This window comes from Mauremys reevesii, linkage group 18 (genome assembly GCF_016161935.1).
Source record: "Mauremys reevesii isolate NIE-2019 linkage group 18, ASM1616193v1, whole genome shotgun sequence".
In the NCBI taxonomy this organism is placed as follows: Eukaryota; Metazoa; Chordata; order Testudines; family Geoemydidae; genus Mauremys; species Mauremys reevesii.
In genome coordinates this window covers 25,652,162-25,679,186 of record NC_052640.1, presented here as the reverse complement: position 1 = coordinate 25,679,186, position 27,025 = coordinate 25,652,162, and the positions used below count along the sequence as shown (strand labels likewise).

At 45.1% G+C, this 27,025-nt stretch overlaps 1 protein-coding gene and 1 long non-coding RNA gene across 4 annotated transcripts in view; one reads left to right on the top strand and one right to left on the bottom strand.

Annotated features, from left to right (window-relative positions):
• Nucleotides 1–14,393, bottom strand: part of TBX5 (T-box transcription factor 5) — a 50,014-nt gene extending 35,621 nt beyond the window's left edge. The window contains exons 1-6 of one of the 3 annotated variants that reach the window (XM_039505583.1): nucleotides 14,372–14,393; nucleotides 9,617–9,792; nucleotides 7,789–7,883; nucleotides 4,936–5,055; nucleotides 4,126–4,273; nucleotides 22–174 (exon numbers count right to left, since the gene is read on the bottom strand). In XM_039505583.1, the coding sequence (XP_039361517.1) occupies nucleotides 22–174; nucleotides 4,126–4,273; nucleotides 4,936–5,055; nucleotides 7,789–7,883; nucleotides 9,617–9,763 (663 nt within the window). In that variant the 5' untranslated portion in view covers nucleotides 9,764–9,792; nucleotides 14,372–14,393. Of the gene's footprint in view, nucleotides 1–21; nucleotides 175–4,125; nucleotides 4,274–4,935; nucleotides 5,056–7,788; nucleotides 7,884–9,616; nucleotides 9,793–10,872; nucleotides 10,979–12,039; nucleotides 12,219–14,371 lie in introns of those variants that run through there. The other 2 variants (XM_039505582.1, XM_039505584.1) reach the window with 2 other exon arrangements.
• Nucleotides 14,394–15,392: 999 nt separating this feature from the next.
• On the top strand, nucleotides 15,393–26,677 carry LOC120386353. Its single transcript, XR_005589675.1, has 4 exons — nucleotides 15,393–15,491; nucleotides 16,178–16,326; nucleotides 22,317–22,435; nucleotides 25,768–26,677. It is a non-coding gene; the product is annotated as an uncharacterized LOC120386353 (long non-coding RNA).
• The last annotated feature ends 348 nt before the right edge of the window (nucleotides 26,678–27,025 follow it).

The window sequence follows — 27,025 nt, the reverse complement described above, 5'->3', positions numbered from 1 at the left end:
TCTCCCCCCCCCCCCCCTTACCTTGTGGTTTTGGTAGGAAGTCACGGCGATGAAGGCCGTCTCCGGAAAGACATGGGTGCAGAAGGCGGTGTTTTTGGAGCCGAATCCGTTATTCTCGTCCGCTTTCACGATATGGAGCCTGGGCTGGTATTTGTGCATGGAGTTCAGTATGATCTTGAAAAGAAAGAGACACACAAGGGCGGCGGGTGTCAAGCATCACTGTTTCCTCAGGCCAAGATCCCTCTGACAGAGCTTTCGGGGGGGGGGGCTTCGCTTGGGAAAGCGGCGCCTGAGGAAACCCCAAGTGAGCTGGCTTTATCATTCATAGACTTCACGTCCCTCTAAAGTGTGCGTGGGGGGGGGGGGCGGTTGCATCTTTATGGGTCTCTCAAGGAGTAGAAATAGCTGAACTTATTTTGGGGGGAACAAGGCAGACCTTCTCCTCTACTGCCGGCCAGCCCCTGGGCACGGGAAGCAGAAATGAGCAGTGGGAATATTTTCCGACAGGAATATAGCATTCATCTCCACAAGGAATCTACAACCAGCCTGGCCATAAATCAGGTTCCTCGCTAAACACGATCTTGCAATAACATCACTTTAGAGAACTTAAGGGACACGTGTGTGCCTGGCTCTAACACACATATTTACATTTAATAAAAGCCACTGGGCCAGCAGTTCTCCCGGGTGCAATGTAATGACCTTCAATTGCAGAATTTGGCTCGCTGGCCCTATGTCTCAGCGGAAGGGTTAGTCTCCTGTTTTATTTTGACTGCCTGAGCGTTACAGTTATTGCTGGGCTAGCCGCATTCATTGTGGGTGGGGTTGAGTACGAAAGGAAATCCGACCCATCAGAAATTACAGGCTAGAATTCCTGGGGCTCCTAAATTTAGTCATTGCTCGGATTGTGGGAAAGGCCTGAAATGAAGACCCAGGTGGCGTGATAGAAACTACGCTGGATTTCCCTCAAGTGCCTTCGTGAAGGATGAAGCTGCTTTAGTGATGGCTCTGTAGGGGACTATTTAGCACTGGTCGAAATGACTGTGCAAGGGGAGCAGCTGCCCTCACAACTGAGGGGGGGTTGTAATTGTTTTTAAGCCAACAGCCTGAAGGTAGCACTTGCCTCTCCCCTGAAATGTCTGCTTTCTTTGCCCCCTTTTAAAACTTGTCCACTTTTTAAAAGCTAAAAGTTTAGAGCTATCGGAAATGGTCTGAATTGCCAAACTGTCCACAGCTCTTTATAAAAAGAGCATTTTCAAAAATACTTGGAGGAATTTTTTTCCCCGAAAGATCCACGAACTTTTTCCAAGAACAATCTCGGGGGGGGGTGGGAAATCGCCATTCTCCCAACTGTTTCTAGCTATAAAATCAATTGTTGGGCCCCGCCGTTAACAAATGTCAAAATAAGAAAGCGGAGCTCCTCGTTTGGATACACAGCGATGCTGATCTGGCCCCCGTTCCGGGTTCAGCCTTCGCCCTGATTTTTCTCCGAGAGCTCAACACGCTCCTCAATGGCTCACCCTAGCCAAAGGGACCTCAGTGATTTTTCTAACCCAGCCGCCCACCTTTGCATAAACTTCTCTGGATGCCAGCGCTGGTGCCCACCATAAAACCAGACCCTGTCTCTGTCCAAAGCTTGGCATTCAACTGGGATTAATCCTGCAAGAAAAGATTCTCCCCCCCCCTTGCCCTCCCTTGGCTTGCAGTCTGCAATGACGATGACTGCTGCGAACCTCGGCGACAGACAGACGCAGTCTGTCCCGCCAGCCGCGGCTCCTGCAAGTCATCTCTGCCTGCCCGGCCCCCTCGTCCTGGAGCTTTAGCCAAATGGCTTTGACATCCCGGTAAGTCGGGGACATCAACGGTCAACGATCTAATGATTTTTAATTTCATTACAGCGACTCTAATTGAGGGAGCGCTGGTGCCGCTTCTCCTCTGAAGTGCCCAGCGTTCAGCACGGCCTTAGGTTTGGTTAAAGAGACTTTTTCATATCCCCGCCTGCTCACCGCGGGGCGTAAAATGGCTGCTGGCCTCTTCCTTCCAAGGGCATCTCGCCTCAGCCACCCGCCGCCCCCTTCCTTCCCTACAACTTTCTTTGAAGCCTCGGCCCTTGGGGCGGGAGAGTTTCGAAAGGGGAGTTGCTGGACGTTTCTCCGCCGGTGCTGAATGAAGAACGATGAGGAGAGCCTGTACCCTGTTGTGGGGAGCTGGGGGAGGGATAGATAAACCCCAGGAAGATCAACAGGCGGAAGGGGGGTTAGATTAGGTTGGGATCTCCCACCCTACAGTTCCTTAGTAATTGTCCCCCCCCCCCCCCCCACACACACACACTTCATTGTACTAGCCATGTGCACCAGCAGGCCACATGGAGGATTCATTCCATCAGTGGAGGCCACGTGTCTGTGGATTTCATGGCACAAGCTTTGTCGTTGTTAAGAGAATCAAAGTGTTGAAATGAGACTGGAAAATACACCCTTGGAAACCGGGCACCGGGGCTCTTGATTCATACCTCTTGTCTAACTATAAATGTTTTTGTTCAAAGGGAGGCCTTTGAAAAATGACTGGGCCTGGCTTGGCAATTCCCACACGCCTTTTCGCGCCTGACCCTATGCATCTAGGGCTTGCAGAAATTGTTTGTGTACCAAGCGCTAGCTGGGGGGTCTTTTTTCTTTTGAGCCTCGTTCTGTTTTGAATCGGAGCCCACAAAACACGTTACCTCGTATTTCCTTGAATGATCACGCCTGATTTTTACCTTTACCCCAATTCAGGGAGGCAGCAAGCAGATTTTAAAGCGCTAAGGCGCCACGTGAGGTTAACACCAGGTAGCTAAACAGTTACTCACTAAAGTAAAGCCCGGCCTGCCTGTTTTTAATACTGTCAAGGTGCAAACCTGCATAAGCAACTCCCGGTCCATACAGCTAAATACCCAATTTCCCAGAACGTTGAGAATTAACATGAATTCAGATGTCTCCACTCTCCCCCTCACCAACAAGAGAAGCCATCCCCCAGCTTATAACCCTGGGAATGACCTCGACTTCCCCGGGCCGGCACTCCTTGCAAATGTTCAACACCGAACAATCTCGGCAACACAGCGCAGAATGCAGACAGAGGCTAACATGCTTGCCAATGAAAACAGGGCCAGAGAGCGGTTCTTGTGTCATATTTCTGGGGAGAGAGAGAACCCTAAAAAGAGGATCTCTACAGGTTATCTCCTCCAGTCACCTGCTCTGATGTAGGATGGGAGGGGGAAGGGGTGTGTATGTGAACATGAATTTTTTTGCTTCATACATGGATACAAAAGTCCCATGCTGTTTATGTTAAAGCTAATTAGTTCCATTGCCTGTCTTTCCCCGTTGCATTATTCCCTTACATTACAGCCTCATAGGCTTTGCATCTGGCCCATATAGGATTTCGTCAGGTTTTCCTTGTCCTACGAATGACACTCTACTGGTTCTCTAAACAGGCCTGAAGTCTGCGCTTTGTAGTGTCCCGCTACAACTGCCAAGTTCTTGGGACAACCTCAGCTCAGATCCAGCAATTTACCACGTTGCACAGAGAGATGGCTCCTGTTTTATATTTCACCAAGCATCCCCCCCCCGCTTTCTCCCCCCCCCCCCCACCATATGTCTTACAGGAATGTCTGAAAATGCAACGTGCGGAGTAACAGCTCAATTATAGCCAACTGGTGACAACGGTCCTAGGACTTTGTCAACCAGCAGCAGCCATCCAAAGCCATTGAGTGAAATTAATAGCAACTCGTTATTCGTATTAAACTTCTATCCCGCTCCAGCTTCTCCCCGTCCCCCCTTGACTTTTCATTTCATCTGACAAGCAGAGATGCCACAAAAATAGCAAACGAGTCCCCCCTCCTCCCCCTCCCCAAAAAAATCAGCCTGATTATTAGCTCTCGGACCCTGCGCTGGACAACAAGCCACCCCCACCAGGCGCAGCAAGTGTCTAAGCCCCGAGCTGGCAGACGTTTGTTGCAATGATTTTGCAGCAGGCTTTGCCCAGCGGAGTTCAGGGCGGAAAGCAGGTTTAGGCTGGTTGCCCCTAGGGTTTGGGCTCCCTGCGGAGCGGGGACTCGGTAACAGAGAGAGGAGGGCGCCTCCTCGAGAAGGTACTTACATGTCCGAACGGGTCAAGGTGGTTGTTGGTGAGCTTGAGTTTTTGAAAAGAAACTAACTGCCTCATCCAGTGCGCCCCGGTAGCGGGTGAGTCTGGGTGGACGTAGAGCCTGCCTGGCATGGCCGGCTCTGCCTTCCCTGTCACTGACCTAAACCAAAGGGACACAAAGCCAGCTTAGCCCTCGGGACCCGCGTCAGGCCTACACACCACGCTCACAACACGGGACGGGCTGAGGACGAAGGGAGAGGGGCTGTCTGGCTAGCTACCGCCTCTGGGCTAGTTCAGGGGAAGGGGCCGCTGGCCGGTCGCATCATACAGTTTGGAAGGGGAAGGAGACCCGAACACACGCTGCTCTGGAAATGAATTGAGATTTTTTGACACGTTTTCCGTTGGATTCTCCCTCCTCCCCCCCCTTCCCATTTAACCCCTTCGTCTCCTCTTCCTACATACCAAAACGTGGCAATTCTTAACATTTACCTTCATGGCGATTTTCTCTCTCAAACGCAATTAAGTTGTTGGCCCCACGATAACCAATAGGGTCCAACAGGATTAAAGTTATTCGCTAATTAAAATGTTGTGCGTGTCTCCCCCTTAAAGAGTTTGGCTGGCAAATTATCTCGGGATAGTCTGCAACCCCCCCCCCCTCCCCCGCCACCTAACATTTCTTCCTTTGTAGCTTATGAATAGCACCCGCTGACAGCTAAAGGGTATTTTTCAACCCATTTGAACTCGGTTTTGCTAACTGTGCAAGCCAGACCCAAAGATTCCCTCCTATCTCCGCACCTCTCCCGTCCCCCCATGCACGCATACCATTTATTATCTGCAAATTTGTATCTGTGATCATCAGCTGGTACAATATCCATGAGCAGTATGTACTTGGTTTTGGGATTAAGTCCAGTGACCTTCACTTTGTAACTGGGGAACATACGCCTAAAAACATAAACAAATACACATAAATATAGAGACAGGCAATTGTGAGGGAATTATACGCGAGGGTAATTCAGCGATATTAAACGAGAAACCATTCCGCATCCTCCAAACACAGACACACAAAACATAACTTTCCCTTTATGGTGCAACCGGGACTTTTTTCTTTCTGTGCGTGTTGCTCCGCCATTATAGTTCCTATCTCAGGCAAAATAATTAATGAAAGTTACTAGGGTTTGTTTTTTTAACTCTTCTTTTTGTCTGTGATCAATCCAGTAGTTCAATTCTTCATTCTTTTACAATATAAGAGTATATAATCTCTTTCAGGGATCGTTATATTTATATCCCTACAAAGAATAAATTACCCTTATGTAAGTATGAGCCATTATTTGGTGGATTTTTTTTTTGCTAAAATCTTGGCCTTTTAATAAAACTCATGCTCGTACATATATTTGTGTGCAAATGTATGAAATGTTACATCATACATAGGATATGTGTACACATATATACACAAACACACTTGACAAATATTTTGAAACATGCAAACACCCTTGAAAATGTGACTTTTAGAAATATTGTCCTTTACTACAAGCAACTGATTACAAGGAATATTATTTTGGTTTGAGCTTTCCCAGTGTTCAGAAATAAGCATATGAAATTGTATCCTTGAATTTAAAGAAAACCTTAAACTTCCTTATTTCTGAAATGATATTTGCTTTCACATCTTTGCAATATGAAATCAAGCCTATTTATTAGTTCAGACTGAGTGATTTGAAAACAGGGAAAAGAAAGCTCTACAAAGCAAAGTTACTAATCAAAAATAGCAAAAACTGATATTTAATATATTGCAGGAAAAGAAAAAAGACCTGAACAATGGAATATAGCGTTATCCCTAAATATATAACTAAAAACTATGACATAAACATATAATTTATACAATGATAAAAATAAAGTGTTACATAAATAGCTAAAACGATTTGGTTTATTCTGGGGTGATACATGCAATTACTTCTATAGAAGCTCGATGTTGTAAATGTTCTTCATTGCTCCCCATATGAGACTTTTATCCACGCCTCTACTGGAATTTTATGCCAGGGGTTTTATTTTTCTCTTCACTGCTCTGTACACTCTGATCCTTTGCAAGGCAACTTATTCCTGGCATTTTGAAACAAGTCGATGCGCTGGTCATTTCACAGCACTGGAGTCTAGAGTCTATTTGCTCCTTTCCCTTTTCTCAGTAGGACAATTAATTTGGTCAACTCTGCTCTATGCAAACCGTGCTCCTTAATGGTTCTAGAGAGCTCCAGCCCTTTGTTTAGATCCTGCCTCTTTATCTGTGGAATATTCTCCTTTTAAAACGATACCATATTTTCAACAATAGATACGTTCAAAGGGAAGCCGAGCCGTTAGACGGGTCTGTTTGTTATCCGCTGCACAACTTTGTGCAGCTAGATCTTTGTTTCCCTAAAGCACAGTTTGGGAGACCACACCGAGCACTATATAACTGAGCAGAAAGCAGGTTTGAGTCTAGATTGTCTGCAGTGTAACTATAATTTTGAACTATTACTATTTTTCTGTCTGGTGACTTTTTTTTCCTGTATCGAACGACCCCCATCTATGATGATGGCATGAACGTTGTTCAACTGAATATAAAAAGGACAATAATACATTTCGATTCCCCGGAGTTAACTGATGGGAATTTGCATGGTGCTAGGCAATACTGAACCTCAGTGGATCACCAGTTCTTCTCCTTAACTTTTATTTCAGTGTTCCTTCAGCAAAAGGGGCTTTTCGGTGCCCCAGCGCATCAATATAAAGGGAAATGGTAAATTGCACCAAATGCACTTAAAAGAGGTTGGTGGGGGGTTTTTAAGTGATTAGATTTACCAGGCCAAACATGGAAGTGATCTCTCCTCTCTCTCTCTCTCTGTACACCTAGATTTGCAAATTTATGTTATTCTAGATAGAGACATAAACAGTAGCTCAGGATCATATGCACTTTTTAACAGAATGACTGGGAGATGTCTCTGCATGTGTGTATTTGCCTAGAGCTGAACACAAAATAAATGTCTAAAAGCAGAGAAATCAAATATTTAACTACTGCTTGTATTAAAACAAAATTAAATCGTCCACCGGGTTGTATCACATGAAACTATGCACGATTTTGGCCAATTGATTGCAACCAGCGTGAGTTTGGAAATACTCCAATGAAGTGGATTAAGGAGAACCCTGTCCTGGTTAAATAAGAAGCCAGAAGAAACAAATCTTTTTAGTATACACTGTACTGGAGGCCTCCCTCTGAAAATATTCCAACCAGCCTTCCTCGCTGATCTACTCAGAATCCTTCAAATACCGATCGAAAAACGTCTTCAGCATTTCTGTGGCTTCAATTAGGCCAGAATCTTATTTTATTTCTTCCTGTTTATTTTCATTCTGTTTTGGTCACTCGTAATTATTGAGATTTTACAGTGATTTAAAATGAACTTTTGGCTCTCACACGACACGTGTCATTCATAAGGCACACACACAAATGGACAAGTGTGTGTGAGAATTGTGTCATAGGAGAGATGTTCATAAAAAGTTTCTTTTCAGTCTCTGTATACACACACGAATGTATATATATGTACATAAACACCTACGCATCTGTGTGTACATAATATACATCTGTGTATACAATATCTGTCTATCTATATTGATTTTAAAAAATAGAAGCATGCGATATTTTATTATCCTTACCTTCCAGCCTTTGTTATAATCATTTCTGTCCCCACTTCGTGAAATTTTAGCCACAATTCTCGTTCGTGTAAAAACACTTTGATCCCCTCCATGCCCTACAAAGAAATAAGCTAATGAGTGAACACAGGAGAGGACGAGCTGCGAGCTTTCCAAGAGCCGGGGGGAAACAGGAGACCCAGAAGAGGGATTGAACTTTGGCATGTCAGCACCGAGCGCTTCTGCTTTCTATACAGTCCTAACTGACAGGACATTAAAAGACTGTAACTCCCAGACCAGCGCAAGGGAATGATTCATTGAAGGGAAATCTCCAGGAAAAAAAATTCAAAGAAGATGCTGCACAGCATTGCAGCGAGGAGACGGATTTCTGCACAGCACCCGCTTTCGTAGGAGAAGTTTGCAGCCTTTTGATGTGTGGCTAGAGATAGGCACGGGGCCAGCTGCGTCAAAATAGAACGCGCCGTGAGGCATAGACGATGCGCGAGTTTACTAGAAGGAACGTGACCCTGGGCAGAGGCGATTCGAAGAAAGAACGAGACTAAAATGCCATGTGCAAAGCCAGAGAGGTGCCCCGCACGCTTCAGTTCCTCTGCTGGTGTAAATGGGCCCTAGCTGCACCACAGACCATGCTTCGCACCAGCCGACAGTGTAGCCCGGTATATTTATAGAGATTGCAGAGGGCGAGAACAATACACTATTGACAACAGAGCACCCGAGCCTGCGGTTCTTAACACCCCCATCCCCCCCCAAAAAAACTGCACCAGGAAAGAAGGATCGGGCCTCAAAATCGGTTCCTCCCCGTGACACAATTAACGTGTGTGTGTGTAGTACACCGAGAGAAATAATAATCCTGTGCCATTTCATTATTTTTTTAAAAAAATATACTTCTTCCTATATGATTTTTGCGCGCCCTGAACACAGTTAAGATCCGAATAAGGACAGATTTAGGCTCGAATCTCTGCCCCCCCCCACTCTATTATTCATCACACACTAATAATTTCCCAGCTGTAGATGTACCTGAGATGAAATCACGTAGCTACATTCAGAACGTATCCAAGACTTTCCCCGGCCTGGCTACGCCATCAGGCGTGTTGTGCTCTGTTTTCGTTTAAAGGGCGGGGGGGGGGGGGGGGAATAGTCGCTTAATCTCAGCCTTAACGAAAACGGCCCCGCATCCAATGGGCTGGGTTTAGACGAACAACGGTTTGTTCTAGTCCACGCGAGCCAAATCCTCGCGGGAGGCTCTAGTTTAAAAAAGCTAAACAATCCGTTAACTGGGCCGCCGGCGTCCTGGCCTACTTGCATGGGAAATGGGTCGGTTCAAAGGCGGAGCAGACACGGTAATACCCGTCCACCGACCGGGGCATTCTGGAGAGTCTCCCGAGAAATGACGAGCGCCCCTTCCCAGCAACACGGGGAGGGCACGTTACTTCTGCAGTGCCCCCCAAGCCCTCCAGGTTGAGGGGGAGAGGTGGAGGGTCAGGGAAAGGAGGGAGACACTGAAATATACTGTGTATATGTGCGTGCGTTGTGTATGTGACTGTGTGTGAGCGTCGTGAATGAGTGAGTGTGTTTCAGTAGATGTGTGTATCTTTGTGTCTGTGCGCGTGAATGTTTGTATATTTGTGTGTCTATTTGTATATAGATGGGTGGTTGCTTGTGATGACCGTAACTAACTGTTGTTAGAGCTGGTATGGTTCAGTCTCATCGCTTGACCCTGTGTGCCTAGAATGACCCAGAAACCCAGACAAATCCCCGCCACAATCCGACAGAAACCCAAGCAGGGAAAAAGACAACGCAAGCGGCGACTGTTTCTCGTCAGCTCTCTTACCTGCTGGGTGAAAGCTGCCTGGGGGGAGGCAGGCGACTTGCTGCTGGCCCCGAGCTGACTCTCTTGTTTGGGTTCAGACTGAAGCTCTTTCGCCTCGGAATCAGCCGGCGTGGTGGGGAGCCCAAAGCCTTCTTCAGCATCCGCCATGTTACAAGCTTCCTTCGCTGCGTCTCCCACTGCCGGCGCACACAGCAGCGAAGGGAGATAAGAGAGACATAAGTCAAAGCTGGCATTTAAGAAAATGTATAGCGAGCCCTATAGATATAGACCAAGTTCTCCCCCAGCACGCCCTCTGGCAGCAACTCCTCTGCGGCTGCTCGGAGAGAAAAGATTGGACCCTTTCACCGGTGGGGGCAAAGAGAAGACTCGACTTATTATTCCAGTCCGCAGGGGAGATTAAATTTTTTATCAAACATCACACACACATACAGAGAGAGCCAGATCTTTTATTAATCAACATCCCCCACACACACACACAGGAGGAAAAGGTTAACAATATAGGTTAGCTGCCCTTCTACCAAGCTGACGGCTAAATATATCGGGAAAGGCCAATCGAGATAAGAACCCGGGTATTTGGGATTTTTTTGGAAGCGCTAGAGTGGAATTAATCAGCTCATCACAGATTTCACCTTTTTAAAGAAAATGTACAAGCCTGACTGGGGAGCAACTGCCCACCCTTGACTTTTGTTCTGACACTAGAGCCAGCTACAGCTGATCTTGCTTAACATGATTCCTTGGGAGAACTGAATTCCCCCAAAGGGGGCTTTGCCCTCACGGAGACGGGAAGCAAATGATAAAACCTCCTTTGCAAAGAAAAATAAAGTCCCCTTGCAAATGCAAACCCGCGAAGCAATCAACATTCTGCCATGAAAGTGACTTCTCCATTCAGGTGCAGGCAGCGTGTGAAGTTGCCTTTAATAGATAATATCAAGTAGTGTCACTGTAGTAGAAGTGACGAATAAATGCATAAAATCGAGCCATTGTATAATTTCATATATTAAATGTATCTGTCAGTTACACTTACAGCTACAGTGATCTAACCTACAATGTTACAGCAGAAATGCAAAATTGGAGAAACTAAACTGAGAGAAAAACTTCAATCAAATCCTAACAGCAAAAAATGAATTTCAAAGATTTTTTAAAATTGTTCTTTAGGCAGCAATGAGGGATAAAAGCGAATAATTTGCTCGTTCTCTCTCTCTCTCTCTTTTTTTTAAGGATTCAGAGCTTTGGTGTCATTTTAAATATTTTTACACCTTTAAAACAATGCACCAGATCCGTTTGGAAAAGCCAGGTCAGGTGGAGAAAGTGACGTGTTTTAAGCGTAATAAATTAATTGCTTCTCCGGGAGCTCTTTCCTTCTCCCTCCGTATTTAAAGTGCCCTCTTTAAAGATGAATCCCCACTTATAGTCTCCTTTAAATCCTGAGACGTGACGTGGTGTGTTTGCACTGGTGCTTGGGGGGCGAAAAAGACGAATTAAAACAAAAAGCGAAGGGGGACACATGCCACTTCCCTCTCCCAAGATCCTTTTATAAAAGGATCTCGCTTCCAGCCCCCATTCAAATGCTCCTTTCCCATAACGCACAAGGCAGATGGTTTGTAATAAGTGGCTGAAGGGCGAAGTGGGGCGGGGGGAGGTCTCGGTGCAGCGAAGGTGTGTGAGAATTGCGTGACTCGGGCAGAAGGGATGAGCCGCGACTGCTGGATTCGATGTCTCACGGCTCCACTCAACAGCCATGAACGCTAATGGGAACTGTGTTGGTCTGGCCACGCCAGAGCCGGGGACCGTTTCAGGCTCCCTTCGCTGGGCTGCTGTTTTCGCTCCGCTTCCCAACCAGCTCGAGACATCCTGCCTGAGCCATTTGCAATCGGCTTCTCTCGCGCGCCTGTGTCTATTCTTCACCCGCAACCGGCGAAGTTGGTTCATTACAACAAAGAGCCCAGAGCCAGGGCTACAGCCGCGGCAGCTGCGGAGGGGAATTTCCCGAGCTCCACACGTCGGCAGTTTTAAACATAATTAAGCGGGAGGGGGGGCTGGAAAAATAACCACAGCGACTCAGCCCAATTTGAGATCACCCCCCCCCCCTTTGAGAGCGCCACCGAGGAAATGGGGCTTGACAGAACCAGGCCTCGATCGCGCTATGGAAAATGCATCTTGCGCTGTTAGCTAGCACCAAAGTGGGTTAGCAGCAAAAAAAATCCCTTTCCTTTTGTTCCATCATTGATTTGTGTTTCTCTTCCCCCCCTCCCAGGAGGTTACCTGGGAGGAAACCCCCTCCCACAGGCCTTGGCATTCCTTGGGAAAGACAATGTCTGTGTAACAAGGACCCCCTGCCAGCACTTCCCTCTCGCTGTCTCCCCCCCCCCACACACACACACAGAGACAGTGACGGACAGACAGGGCAATGGAAGATCCGTTACCTTGCTTGTTGAATTCCATGCAATCAACGCATTTTCTGTACTGTCCCCCCCCTTGCAATGGAAATGAGTGGCATCAGGCTTCTGCTTTGCATGTCCTTGAATTTATTTATGTTCAGACCCGCATTTTATTTTGTTTTCAAGCACAGCCTGGAGGGAAAACAAGCTCTCCAATGCAACACTGTCTCTGGCCCTCTTTCTCGCCAAACACTTCCAGGTTGTCAGACGCACCAGAAAGGATCCTGAGACCGAGATAAAGCCTCCCTTCTCGGCCTGATCAGGCGGGTCCGGATTCTCCCCCACCCAGCCCCCCACCCAGCCCCCTCCTAAGGACCGGAGGGGGGAGAGGGAGGGGGAAGACGGCAACCAAAAGTTGAGGGAGGGCGGTCGCTGTGTAGCAGGAGTAGCCTCCCCCAGTAGGTTTGTGATCCTGGCTAGTCCCCTCTCTCTGGAGAGCAAAGCGCGTTGCACATAGGAAATAGCTGCCGAGCGGAGTGCGGTGACGTGGGGTCGGGCTCAGCTTTGCTCGCAAAGTGCTGAGATCTTCTGTCCAACCAGCTCTGATCCTGCTCCGAGTCTCTCTCTCGACAGCCCCCCCCCCCCCACCGCAGCCTATTTTTCTGGCAGGCAAACAAGAACAAGGCACAAAGACAACCATCAAACTCACCAGTAAACCCCCCCCACCGCCTCCTTCCCCACTCTCTCCCTCCTCCATCCATCTTCCCCAACCGGAGAGAAATTTCAAAGCTCGTGAATCCCCCAAAGAAACCGTTGGCTTCCCTAACACAAACCATACATCGACCCCTCTCCCATCCCCCCAGCACGCAGTCCCCCAAACACCCCTGAATATATAGGTTCATATTTTAAACCAACTCACGAACAATATTTTCTAGTTCTCTTGGGGGGCTTTGACATATGAAAAGGGGACCCATTGGCCCAAGCCGGACTGGATAAAAGGGATACCCAGGGCAAGGAAGGAACCAAGGCACCTCCTTACTCAACCGCCTTAAATCCAAACGGGTTTAACACAGAATGCAGGGGGTGCCTGGCATTTTGTATTGTATCTGCAGAAAGATCAAAGCTCTTTCACAAAATAGATCCCCCTACCTCCTCTCTTGACCCCCCCCACCCCACCTTTGCAAAGCGAGCAGGAATTCTCCAGCCCTTCCACGGCGAGATGCAAATATATACAAAGGCTCAGAGGCTCTGCTGTATTAAAATAATCAAGCCGTCAGTTGAGAAGCGAGGATGTGTTTTTATCTGCATCTTCCTTCTCTCTCGCTCTCTCTTTTTAATGTATTATTTTGAGGGTAAAGTTGAATAGGTCAACGCAAGGTAAACAGCCGTCCTGTCGCATTCTACAGCCTGAAGAGAACCAGATTGGTGGGTTGTATTTTTGATAAGAGTTGGAATAAATGGCATGGTTTAGATCTCTGCCCACCTTCTTTCTTTCTTTCTTTCTTTCTTTTCTTGTAGGGTTTCACAGAAGCTGAACAATCGACCCAGACTTCCACCAACAAACCCCTGGAGTGCTAATTCTGGATTCCTATGAAACTTTGAGGTGAAGTGGGGATAAGACAACGTTGTGCAAAGTGTGTGTGTGTGTGTGCGTGCGCGCAGTTTGGCATCTGCTTAAACCTCTTCACGTGTCCTCCAGTTTAATTGCAACTTGAAAAGAATCAGCAAAGTAGTAATAAATTCTTCTAAAAATGTGCATAGCTGAACCTACCGTTACAACCAACAAATTAGAGACGGGTATTATAACATATTATTTTCTTATTATTTTTAAAAGGGAAATTATATGCAGAGCAATGCAAAAAAAGTATTTTCCCATAAATATTGTAAATGTCAGAATAAATCAGGCTGCTTCTTTGGCCTTAGCATGAACATGCCTGCTCTTTATCTTGTAAAATTCATTAGCTCAAATCTCTGTTGCTGTTAAGTAAAGAGAATGACATTTCTGCCTTTCTGCAGCCCCCAAGTGCTTTCTGAATGCAAGTTTCCAGGTAAGCAACTTGGAGGCACCATGTCAGGTATCTGGTATATTTTGTAACCATTAGCTTGTTTATAAAATCCCAGAATTGCACATGATCTCCAAATAGTGAGGATCAGAAATGGAATTCTGCTAGTGACATCTGAGATTTAAAAAAATAAAGTTAGAAAGTTGCATCCATAGAATGGTTGTTTCCCAGTGGACAGCAAAGTAGCATGAATGGAAAGAAACGCAAAGTGCGATGATCTAGTCTAAGGTGCAATCCACAACGTGGGACATAACGATCAAACACCGGGCAATGCTTCTGCCTTTAGGCTCTAATATTGCAATGGAAACACTCACCTCTCCAAATCCAAACTAGCTTTTTCAAGGACCTTGAAGAAAAGTTGAAAACGACGCAGATAAATCGCGTTTATTTCCTTCTGCAGGTTGGGGAAAAAAACAAAACAATAATCTAGGAAAAGGAGCTCAAGCCCAGCGCTATAGGACTGTATAGAGAAGGAGCCTTCCAGCTAGAAGCCGATTTGTGGTCTCAGACAAATTAAATATTACTGTTTATTACCAGCCATACTCCAATAAAATAAAGAGAGTTCAAGGCGATAGCTGCTATCTCACCAGCGCTTGCACCTATAGGACTCAGAGACGTCATCATACACGCAACTGGCCCATTCTATCATGGTTGACTGCAGCAGTAATGGAAGGTTAATTTGTATTCTTCTTTTCCTTTAAAGCCCTATCAGCTAGGTTTCCCCCTTTGCAAAGAAACCACTCAGTGCAATGCAAAATGCAGCCAGCCTGGGGGGGAAATATAACCAAACAAACGTGCTTAATACATTTAAAGGGGAAGGACTGGAAAATCGGAGTTCTGTCTTGGAATGGAAGAGGAAAATGACTATGAAAGCCGTTGGCTCTCCAAGATCAACTCCTTTCATCCCATGGTACTGGCACGGTGCAGCTTACTTTTTAAAAAAATGTACAATTAGTATTAATAGGCAAACTTGTCAAATGAATGTTGAGGCGTCTCTGAAAGCCAGGGCTCTGGGCTGTATATAGTAAAGGATAACCTGGTTATTGGCACAGATTCGAGTGTGCTTCGGAGAACTGCTATCTGCCATGATTCACGATAATAAAAATGGTAAATCGAGGCGGTTTCTTGACCAAAGAAACTGGCCGGAAAAAACTTCTCTCAAACTCTAATGAGTCGCTGCAAATGAATAGCCAGAGCATGTAAAACAGATCTGTTAAGCTGGTGCAGTTTTGTGTTGCATTTCACCTCACCCTCTCTGGGGCACAAAGATTTTCCAAAAGATGCTAAAACATTGTGTCCTCCAACAGAGAAAGAGAGAGAGAGAGAGATCGGAAGAGAAATCAAGAGGAGAGAAAATAGATTGGACACCATACGGCCCTCAGGAAAACCCTAGACACAAAGCAAGAAGTTGTTGCAGGATCTGTGGACTTCAAGGTAAGTGAATACAGCAGAGACCCAGTGAGCTTCCCAGCTATTGTTTCACTGATTCTCTGCCCTACAGTTTCCCCTGTTTCATGCAAGTGACCTGGCTTTTTCTGCTGGTTGGGTTTGTTCCCCCCTCCCCCAGATTTTCATTCAGAGAACCGTGTTGGGGCTAGTGCTTCCCGGTACTCACTGGGTAAAGAACCAGCGGGTGCGGATTGCAGCTTTCCGAACAAGAGCAGAACGGAGTGAAGGCCGGTTAAAAAGCAATGCAACCCCAACTCCGGGGGAAGGGGGGCACCCCCATAGATCGACCCCGCAGGGCAATTGTCGCTTTTAATCACCAGGAAAACCGACTCGGTGCTCGCCGATCGAGGTCAGAATACACAAACCCACTCGCTCGTCCAGAGTGGATTTAGTCCCTTTTTACGGAGAGCCAATATCGGACCATTTAGCAACAATCTCCCCAGAAACGTTTTGCTCTTCACTTGGTCCTACTTTGCCCTAGGCTGCATGAGGCTGGCACTCACCTGGGTGTATTTGCAATTTCAGTGTTAACCTTAAATGTGCTCTTCATCCCGAGGGGTCTTGGCGCTGTTTTATTTCGAATGAAAACACTGTCCCTTCACACACTGCCCTGGTGCCGATCTTCCCCCGCACCCCCGGCCCGTGTATTGAAATTTACCAATTCCTATTAGCTAGAGGAGAAGGAGGTACCGAGGAGCCGCAATTGCTTTTGAAGCCTTCTCCCCAACACTAAAACAATCAGACCGACTCCTAGTGTCGACAAGGAACAAGTTTACCTGCTGCCTTTTCATCCCAGCAAGGAACCTTTCCACTGAAGCAGGTTGGAGATTTTTGACTATTTTTTTCCTTTAGAGTTTGCAAAAAAAAAAGTCAAATATGCTCAAAACCTAAGCAACAGGAGATACAGATACGTGTGCGTATGTATACGCGCGCGCGCGCACCTAAGCACATACATCTTTATACACACACCTATTGTGTTTCTTCTGTTGCTCGTTTGTTTACTCATACTTGGTGTGTGTGTATGAGAGAGAGCGAGTGAGTGTGTGTGCGTGCGCACGCCCATATATTTAGATATAGAGGTAATCACATTCTGTGTCTGTATATATGTGAGGGGGCTGCATATACATCTCCATATACTGTGACATTCTTCTCACTTTATTCACAGGGCTGGATCCTTGTCTTCTCTATTCCAGCAATAACACCCATTGACTTCAATGGGAATGTTGCCTGAGTAAAGATTACAGGGTCAGGCCTACAAACATAACCTGTGAACGGGGGAGCCTTTGGGGACCTTGCAGTGCCTATAATGTCCCGCATGTATTACCAATTGCATTTAGCTGGAAACAGCGGCAGCACCCAGGCAGCTCCTCTGGCAACTTTATATTGTGTCAGTCGCATCCGTTACTTGTTTATCTAAATATTTACTCGGGGAAGGAAAGAGAGATGGCAAAGCTGGTGTCTTGCAGTGGGTCGAGATGTCAAGAAAAAGAAATAATGCCTACCCGCCACCCCCTTTTTGGTAAAGGATTTCACAATTTAGGGTGACATTTGAACATTTTAGGAACAACATGATATTCACGAAATAAGGGAGTGTACCAGAATTCACTGGGAGTTTATCAAGAAATAATTACCGCTCTTTTTACTTTTCCGTTTTCTCTTTCGACTTCTCTGAAACAATCAATGTCTCCGAAACATAAGAGCAAATTCTTTCTTTCTTTCTTTCTTTCTTTCTTTCTTTCTTTCTTTCTACAACACCTGTCCATTTATACAGTGGTGGAAATATGTCTTTTAAAAGTTTCTTAAGTATTTAAAGAACTTCATTCTTTCCTAAATTGCTGGGGCTTTGACTTAATGCATTCATTTGAGGATAGTCAGAGTTATGTCTCTGTCAAAATAACTCCCACACTGGTTCCAGCTGTTTCAATTTTCCCATTACAAAATCACGTTTTTCTGTGGCATATAACTCCAGACTGCTTCTGGGGTTCTGATAGTCTGCGTTGATCATTTTTAAATTACAGGTGGACAACATGATTTTTAGAAGTTTTGTGGTTCCAAGTGCGCTTTTTCTCTCTCTCCCCCCCTTTCTTGTTCCTTACAAAATATATATTTATAAACCCATTTTCCTGCAGCCCATTAATTCCCCGTGCGACCTGAAGCTTTAGCATAGTTAGGAAAATGAAAAATAAGCAAATAGGAAATACACCGAGGTTTAGACACTGTATATTGTACAGGTACAGTAGCTACTTTTTCAGAACGTATCTAACTCTGCCTATGCGTCAGGGGCGAGGCAGCATCTTTTTTAACGTCCCCTGGACATACAGTGTTGTGGCTATTGGGTCAATAACTGGCACATTGAGTCCCTAATAATGTACACGGATATGACAGACCGGTCCAGAGACCAGAATAATCTGGCCTCAACAATCCACGGCTAAACTGCCCCTAATGGTAGGTTTTGACGGTATAGTTATGTAAAAAACTTTGTCCTCTGTCCTGACCCTATTAGAAGACTCCCTGTAAAACATGGACAGAAGGGGCAATTGGAACCCAGAAGGAGACATTATGCTGTCTCATAGCCACAATCTGTTGATTACGGGGCGCTAAAATACCTCTTGATAGGACAGAGCACACCAATGTTACGGTCTTTTGTCAGTAACTCTCGGATGAAGGGTCAGAGACACAGACTGGAATAAATATCAAGACTTTGTTGATTCGGAGCTCATCCGGCTTCAGTGCACAGTATCAGACACATCTCAGTGGTTGATTCCCCACCCCCCGGCCTTAAGGAAACCATCCCCCCGGAAATTAAATACACGCGCGCGCACAAACCAGAGTTCACATGGTATTAAAGGACTGGTTTAAAGCCAGGGAAACCGGAGTTAAGTTTGCCCTCCTGTACATAACTCAAGGAGTTTTGCCTGTGCAGAGTATTCCTATGGGTACATAGCCCATAGGGGCTGCAGGGTTGGGCACAAGGTATAGGGTAAGCCTAGGGTGTGTCTCTAACTTCTATGCATTTCAACCAGACCCTTCATAATTTGAGTCATTTAAGGTGATGCTGTGTTGGGTTTATCTGCATAGAATCCATCTCTCTCCATTACAACCTCCCCCCCCCCAACCTCCTGAATCAATTACTAACGTTACAGCGGGGTAAAAGCATGCTATTGACGCCAGAATAGCAACGCTAATCTTCTAGTGCCAAACACAGTGTCAATCAGTGCGTTATCTCGGCCTGAAGAAGAGAATACAGTCAGATAAGGCCATCGCGCCAGCCCCAGGGAGAAAGTTAAAGGGGGCAAGGAGGGCTGAAGCCTTCGGTGCCCCGGGCCTGTCCCCGAGAGCGATCTCTGCTGTAATGACCTTGGAAGGGGGGAGGGAACCACACGAACCCGGTTAGAATCATTCACTGGAAAACGCTGCACTAGTGACACCTGCAATTTTTCTTTCTCCCTTTTCCATAACACGAGTCAGGGACGGCTCTTAATACCATTTGCGGTACAGCTATTTCTGAAAGACAAGTACTTAGAGGAGGGAGAGAACACGTGAAGGTCATTCAAACAACTTTGTCATGCGGGGAAACCACCTTTCTTTCTTTCTTTTCTTTTCTTTCCCAAATAGCATAAGCAACTCAATAATATACATAAACACATAACATCTTAAACTGGGTGTGGAATGCATCTATTGCATTACATGGGGTTAGTGTGTCCAAAGGATGACGTTTCAATGGTATTTAGGCAAAATATCTTTCTGCAGTTAATATTTGAGCGAATATATGTACTCAGACATATAACTGATCTTTCTCTCTCTCTCTCTCTCAATTATAAAGATCTTTGTAAAATCTCTTTCCTTTTGCTAAAAGCGTGCACCAAATTTCAAGTTGGCCGCACGACCTCAACACGTAGGTCTTTCCTTTTCCCTCTTATTTTCCTGTGGAAGGACCGATTTCCCCTCCAAGTTTTAATAAATTATTTAAAAAAAACAGATTCTAATTATAAAACAAACAAGCAAAAAATCTCATTTGGAAAAAAAATGCACCCTTTCCTCAGCCACAACGTGTTGAGTTTTCCTGGCCAGGAGGGATGTTTGAGACTAGAATTCCTTTTAAAATATTCTTTCAGAGGAGCAAAACCATTTTAAGGGGCAACATCTCCCCTATCTCCCGGGGGTTTTGCTGCTTATATGGGCATCAGTGGGCATAGACACTGTGTAGGAAAAATCAATTAAAAACTCGGTAAGACAGTTTGATCACGAGGTAGCTATCATGTTTTTTGAATAAGGACCTCATCCTCACTTTCCTCTTATCTGTGGGGGTGGGGGGGCTGGATTTGTGTGTGTATATATGTGTGAATGTCTTTTTGTGTATTTTTACGTGTGTATGTTTGTGTGTGTATATCTGCGTTTGTGTCTCTTTTGCTATGCATTTGTGGGTGTGTATGGAGGTGATCAACAATTCCTAATTATTAATGATCATATTGAAAGCCTAACCCATCCCAAACGTTTACACACAAGCCTCTGGTAGGTACAATCTCCTTACCTTGAAACACTCAGAACTCTTCTGACTGCGTGTAGAACCCACTTTCATACTGCCAGGGGCCTAGGTAACTAGTTTCCAAGCCAATGCTCATTTTCTGTCGTTAATAACACATTAAAAAAAAGATTCTTGTTTGGATCCAAGACTGTTTTTTATGGTTCAGTTGGACAAGACTGAACACATGTTAGTTTAAGCAGGTTCATGAAATAGCTGTAAATCAAATAAAGTTTACGAGTTTAGCAGGAAATACTGGATAGATTGAAAAAAAAAAATCCGGAGAGCAGCAGGCTGTTGTAGGCTGCTTTGGTTTTGTCCTGCTCTGTTTCTCTCTGTTCTCTTGAGCATCTTGCGGATTAAAGGCCTCGGACCTCATTGGAGCCTCTGTGTTGGCGCCAAGTGGCATGTTATTAATCAATTGTCCATAGGTCCAGTACACATAAGAGAGAAATTTAATCACCAGAAACCAGACCCAACATAAAAGAGAATCTAGAATCAATTCCCACCCCATTCCCCTCAACTCGTGGAAGCAATCAAATATTTCTCTATTTTTTTTAAAAATGCACCAAACAAATTGCAATTTTTTCAGAGGTTTAACCTGAAGAGCTCTTAAGAAAAGCCCGGCCTTGATCTTCCTATAAAAGCTGATGGGGAAATAATACAGTCTAAGAATTTTATAATGAAAAATAAATTGTAAAAAGTGACCTAGCAACACAAGAAAGAACCTGTTGCAGCGCCCGGCTTTTCTCCAATTCGCTCCCCTTTTTGAGGGTGAAAAGACAGAGGTGGGTTCCCGTTTGGAAAGCCACAGGCACAGGGTGCTTCAATTTTAGCTGTCACGTTGGAGCTCTGCGCATTGTTAGTTGCATTGCAAGTATAAAACCAGCTCCTTGAGTTTTGCTGGCTGCCTATGTGCAAATTAAGGAAGGTCGATAGAATGAAAGGAAAGGAACATGTAGGAGACCACATCGATTTTTTTCTGTGTTGACAATAGATATTTTCTGCGCCCCGAAGAGTCTTTCTCCTTTCACATAACTTGAAAAAGTTCATGGTTTTAATTTTATTCAAAGGCATATTTCCCCTTGAAATCCAACAAATGATATATATATTTTTTAAAGAGCCACCAATGTTCTTGTGGACATAATTAAAATAAATAAACTAGTTTATTTATACAGTTGATTGTAGCTAATTCCACATTCGTATCCAATATTGATTGTGGAAATGTAGTTAGAGATAACACGGGGTGTTTCTTTCATAATCTATCTATCTATCTATCTATCTATCTATCTATCTATCTATCTATCTACATTTATTCAGACTACAAACTATCCAGCAATTTGTTTGCTTTACTTTACTTTTCCGTAGAACTTTTTCTGTATTTATTTTAAGTTCAATAGTCAGAATAAGAAATGATTTAAATGCAATCAGCCGATTTACTGAAATAAATTAAGTATCCTTCCCCCCTCCCCATATGGTACCTATGGGATCTAAAATATAAAGACAGTCTCACCGAAGTTTAAAGACTACGAATGAAAACCACAAATAAAGAAATAATAGAATTTAATAAAAATACACTGTGTCCAAAATGCCCTTCCCTTTATTTCTGGTTCATAGTCTGATCCCGCTTTATACATCAAGAAGCTGCAAACCAATTCTTTGCCTGTTTAAAACCTTCAAAGCTAGATTTTTCCCTAACCCTGCAAATTATTTCTTGCCTTCGGAAAGCTGCGTTAGGCTATTTCGCAGCTGTGGAAGCTGCCCGTAGAAACCACCTGAAAGGGTTTTATTTCGCCAAAATAAAAGCGCATTATAGTGAGATTGCGAATGTGGTTAAATTTCATTTTAGATTTAATCTTACATGTAATTTTTGCTTCCCTAATTACACATTCATTCGCCTTCCGTGGACTGGAATGGCTTTTCTTGTTGGTTGCCGCAAGGCCAGTTGGTAAAGCTCTTTTTCCCTCTTACCTTTGAAATCATATTCCACTGAATATGGGAACCTGAGTCTAAATTATTCTACAACCCTATTGACAGTCTAGGGATGTCTTTGCCCGATTGCAATGCAAGGAATTGTGTGTGTGTGTGTGTGTGTGTGTGTGTGTGTGTGTGTGTGTGTGTGTGTGGACAGGGGGTATGGGAGGCAACAATCAGAGGTCATAAAATTTGACAGACATGCAGCAATATTTAGTTAGCTCTTTATGTTTTTTCCCCGGGGGTTGCCTGGTGTTTGTTTTTATTGTTGTTGTTATTAGTTTTCTAACTACTTTTTGCCTTGCCTGACTTAGGAGTTGGCGGTTTCTGTTTGTGAGGGGCCACGCGCGGGGAGGGGTGGAAGGAAGAGGGTCGCTCCTGGGCTATATTTGGAAAAGAATTCCGACGTCCTTCCAGCAGAGCTGTGCAAAAGGTACCAGGCAAACCCGCCAGGCAGGCAAGGAGGCGGGTGGGCTGGGTTATAACACTCCGGGGCTGACAGGCTGTTCCACTCAGACCCATAGAGGTGCTACATCTTCCCCCCGTGATTAGAAAATGCCCGTTTCCTGTCTCCCGGGGTATTTTTTAAGCAAAAGACACGTTGCATCATGAGCCATTCTCAGCAAGGAAACGCAGGTTTTGTTGCCCACATTTGTGACTTGAATTCTTTTAGCCTGGCGAGAGTTCTCACCCAATGTTACATTATTCCCACCTCCCTCTGAAGACAGGGAACCTGATTCCCAAGAGCTAAATCCTGAAATAAGTTGAGATCTCATTGAGTAAAACACACAGAGAGAGAGATCCACACCCAACGGGCGGGGTGCAGTCTTGCCCCCATCAACCGTGCGAGGCTTAACCACCCCTCCAGCTTTGATTTGTTTGTTTCATTTTTAATCGCTCGATATAGATTCTTCTTGATATAAAGAGAGACGGGATAATTCCTTCTGTAAATGCTGGATACGAGTGTGCTAAACGGGAATGAAGGCGCCCTCCCGTCTCCCTGCGGGTTTCAAACGCCTGTTCTGTTTAGAAGTGGAAAGAAAGCAGCATTTTGGGAGCGTCACTTACCTTGAGCTTAGTTTTCCATCCAACTCTTCTTTGTAAACGCGCCACCCGGCACCACAGACTCTGAAAAAAGAAGTTCGAACCAGAGTTTGACAAGTTTCCTTTCACATGTCTCCAGTTTACTGCCTTCGCAAACCGCGCACTCTCTAGCTACTGTGCTGAAAACCTGTAAGGTGTCCTGGGTCCTTGCAGAGTGGTCCGCGTCCCAGGAGCCCCCAGCCAAGGGGCAGAACATTGCACTGACAGTTACACGCGCACACATGCAAGTCACGTTTGCTTAGACCTCAAAGCCAGCACGTGGGCGAAGTTGTTGTTTGAAAAATGAAAATGTTCTATTTGCCTGCAATTTCCATCAATCTTTCCCCTAGCTGTGGTGTTTTGCCGGGAGGGGAGCGTTCTCTAGGCTGTTTACCTGGAATTATATTTGGTTAAAAAATGGTCAGCACAGAAAACCTCTGTGATCGCTTCCCTACAGCTCCCATACCAGCCTGGAATCATTCCGAGAAAGTAGCGTAAGTACATTCCCCCCCCCCCCCCGCCACCGAACAATCGTAGGGAATGTCAGCATCGGTGAGAGATGCGTACACATCTGTACTTTTGTACACCACACACATATATAGAAATATATTTATCTATTTACGCATCTGTCTGTATTTATATATAGGTATATATGTAGGTACACATATACACATATATATACTTATATAGATATATGTCTGCATATATGTACATAGACGTTTATATGCATATATATGTATATATATGTGTATACTTACAAACATACATATGCATTCACATACACATGTGTATATGTGTACCTACATATATACCTATATATAAATACAGACAGATGCGTAAATAGATAAATATATTTCTATATATGTGTGTGGTGTACAAAAGTACATATTTGTACGCATATATGCATATACATATATATGTATATACATATATATACACACACACACACACACACACACATTGCTCCATAATTTGGCAGTGATATATATAAACAGTGATTATGTATTTTATATTAAATACATAATCACCCATATATATTTATCACTGCTAAAACATGGAGATATGTGTATGCGGAGAGAGCGAGCGAGCGAGGTATATGTGTACATAGATGTTTTATTTTATATATATATATGTATATATATATGTATATATAACATCTATGTACACATCTCTATATAATGTTTGCATGTATGTGTGTGTGCACGCATATACATACAAACATACATATGCACTCAACATTCGTATATGTACACATACATATGTGTGTGTATATACACAGATACATTACAGACACGTGTGTATATATCAAAGTACATATTTATACCTGTATATGTCTGTTTGTATGTATAGACCGTACATATATACACACATGTATGTATGTGTGCACAGATACACACGTATACACAGATACACACGTGTGTATATAAATGTGTCAGACACACCAAGCGTATGTGTCTACATACCATGCATAGACGATGTGTACTCCATATTTACACTCATGTACATCTCAGACATTTACATTGCCTGGAGAATTCACCTCCTTCTGTTTCATGTGATTGATTCCCAGTCTGGTATGTGGACTTGAGACAGGGCATCTAGCGTTCTCCTGTACCGACAAGTCCCCCAGAGAGAGTCGGGCCCACCTCCATACTGACAGAACTGGACATTTGGGGGACACCTCCTTAAACACGTGTCCCCAACGGTGGGAGCTTTAGGTGGCTAAAATCCTGAAATGTTGATCTCGGGGAAACTCCCCCCCCCCCCCGCGCAAAGAGAACATTGATTTCCAACCCCTCGGATGTCAGTTACACTCCATAACTCCTCCTCTGTGCAAGTACAGGGTTGCCCCCACCTCCTTCTTATATTTTGCAGCTGTGTGGCGAAGGTAGCTCCAGATAAGTGAAAGTGGTATTTTTATAGGCTGATAAAACATACTTATCTAGGCTTTTCTGAATCTCACAAAGATTCCCTAATTGGTCATTTGCCCAGGACGGGCTCCGAAGTGCTGGTTCGTTTTATACACTATTTTCAGCTGCAAAAGGGATATCCCCCCGCCCCCGGCTCCCGTGTGTCTATAGACTGCTATTTCTCCCCGCCTGGAAGCATGACATGTTGCAGTCTTTCCCCCTTTGCTCTGGAGTGTCTTGTATCGACACTTTTGCCCTCACATACTATTTAATGGTGCCAACCACATTAAATTATAAACTCTCACAGTCTTTTAAATTCGTTTACGGCCTTTCGGGGCACTAAAATAATCATAACAAGAAGAAATAATAAGAATAGTAGTAAAAAGCAGTCCCTGGTTTAGCTTAGAGGCCAGCTTTTCGGAGGGATAATGTTCCAAACTGATTTCTTTGTGTTCTTTCTGGTCAGCCACCCCCGCTCCATTATTATTTTTTTCGGAAAAGAGACCAGATTGTTTTCTTTATAGTTTCTATTCCCACCGTTTTAGTGCCTCCTGACCCCATAACCTCTCATTAGTGATATCCCGTATGCAGCACGGCCATGGAAAAATAGTTTTGCTCTTAGAAACGCAGAGATTATTGAAGCTAGGGGTGCCCAAGGGGGCTGGAAGGAGGGGGAATGCGAACCATTCTGGGATACACTTCAGGTTCTTAATTTGAAAGTAGCGAGTCTTTTCCGAAGCGTGTTTAAATAGTGTACAACTGTATCGCTCTACAGATGGACGGATCGATAGATATGGGTCTGACTGAGTCACAAGCCAACCGAAGTGTTGCCATTGACTTCAATGCCACCATCATGAAACCTTTGACGTTGTTCCCATCTCCCGGTAGAGTTTGGGCGTGAGGGGGGAAAGCCACCTTCCTTTCCCGACCTTTGCTCCACAATCAAAGATCCCCCATTGTCTCAGGACCCCAAATGTATCGGTGGGGTCTGTCATCCTACGCAAAACGGGCCAGATCTACTCCCGGTGTCGGATATAGATACAGCGCGTGATCCACGTGTTCTCGCTTATATCACTCATGCATGAATTCAGCGCCGCCGCCCAACAGACGCGCCCAAACTTTGTGAAACGTAGTGAAACCACTAGTCATCTGAAACCATCGAATCCCGAATTAAAGCTCATCCACCACCCCTGCCTGGTAGACAGGACAGCGATGGCGGGTTTGTCCCCGATTAAAATGACGTCTTTCAGTTGAGTGGTTTTGTTTCGTTTAAGGATTCAGACCAGAAATTGCCCTGTGACATAGGCAAGAAGCAGCCATATCACTGAGGGAAGATATCAACCGATTACTCCCAAAATAGCGAATCTTTCCGGCGGGGAGGTTACTTGCTTAACTCTGAGCTAGTTGTTTTAGCTCCAGAGGACACTTTTCCTCCGTTGGACTCATGAGGGCTTCGCGGACTATTCTGTGATTTTTGAGGCTGTAATGCTGGCGTAGGAGGATGCATCGACTTTCTCCGCAATGGCCCGGAGCGCACAGGAACACAAACACACACGCCTGGACAGACACATGTGCGCGCAACACGCGCACCCCGGCAAACCCAGCCATCCCCAGTACCAAAGGCCCAGACACAGACACACGCCTCGCGAACGCACCCAGCGAGCCCGCCGGTTCTGCGCGCTCTCCCTGGCTCCTGTATTACTTCGTAACAAGCGATTGCACAGGAGACCCCGGACCTGAGCCCCGCGCCCGGGGGTTGAACGTTAACCCCGGCCCCGGAAAAGAGGAGTAACCTGCTACTGGACGTTCATGTTCCCTTAAACTCCCGGATCGTGTCCCACGCAGTGTGAACACCCCCAAGGGATCTGGGAACGTTCCCGCTACACTAATTGCGGAGCCTTCTTTTCTTTTCCTGGGGGGAGGGGGGATTAATGGAGGAGCTGACCTATCGCTGCTGCAGGCGCATGAATCAAACCCATTCAAAGAGCCCGGCGGACAGGTTACCCTGACCCCTGACTACTGAGTCAATGCTT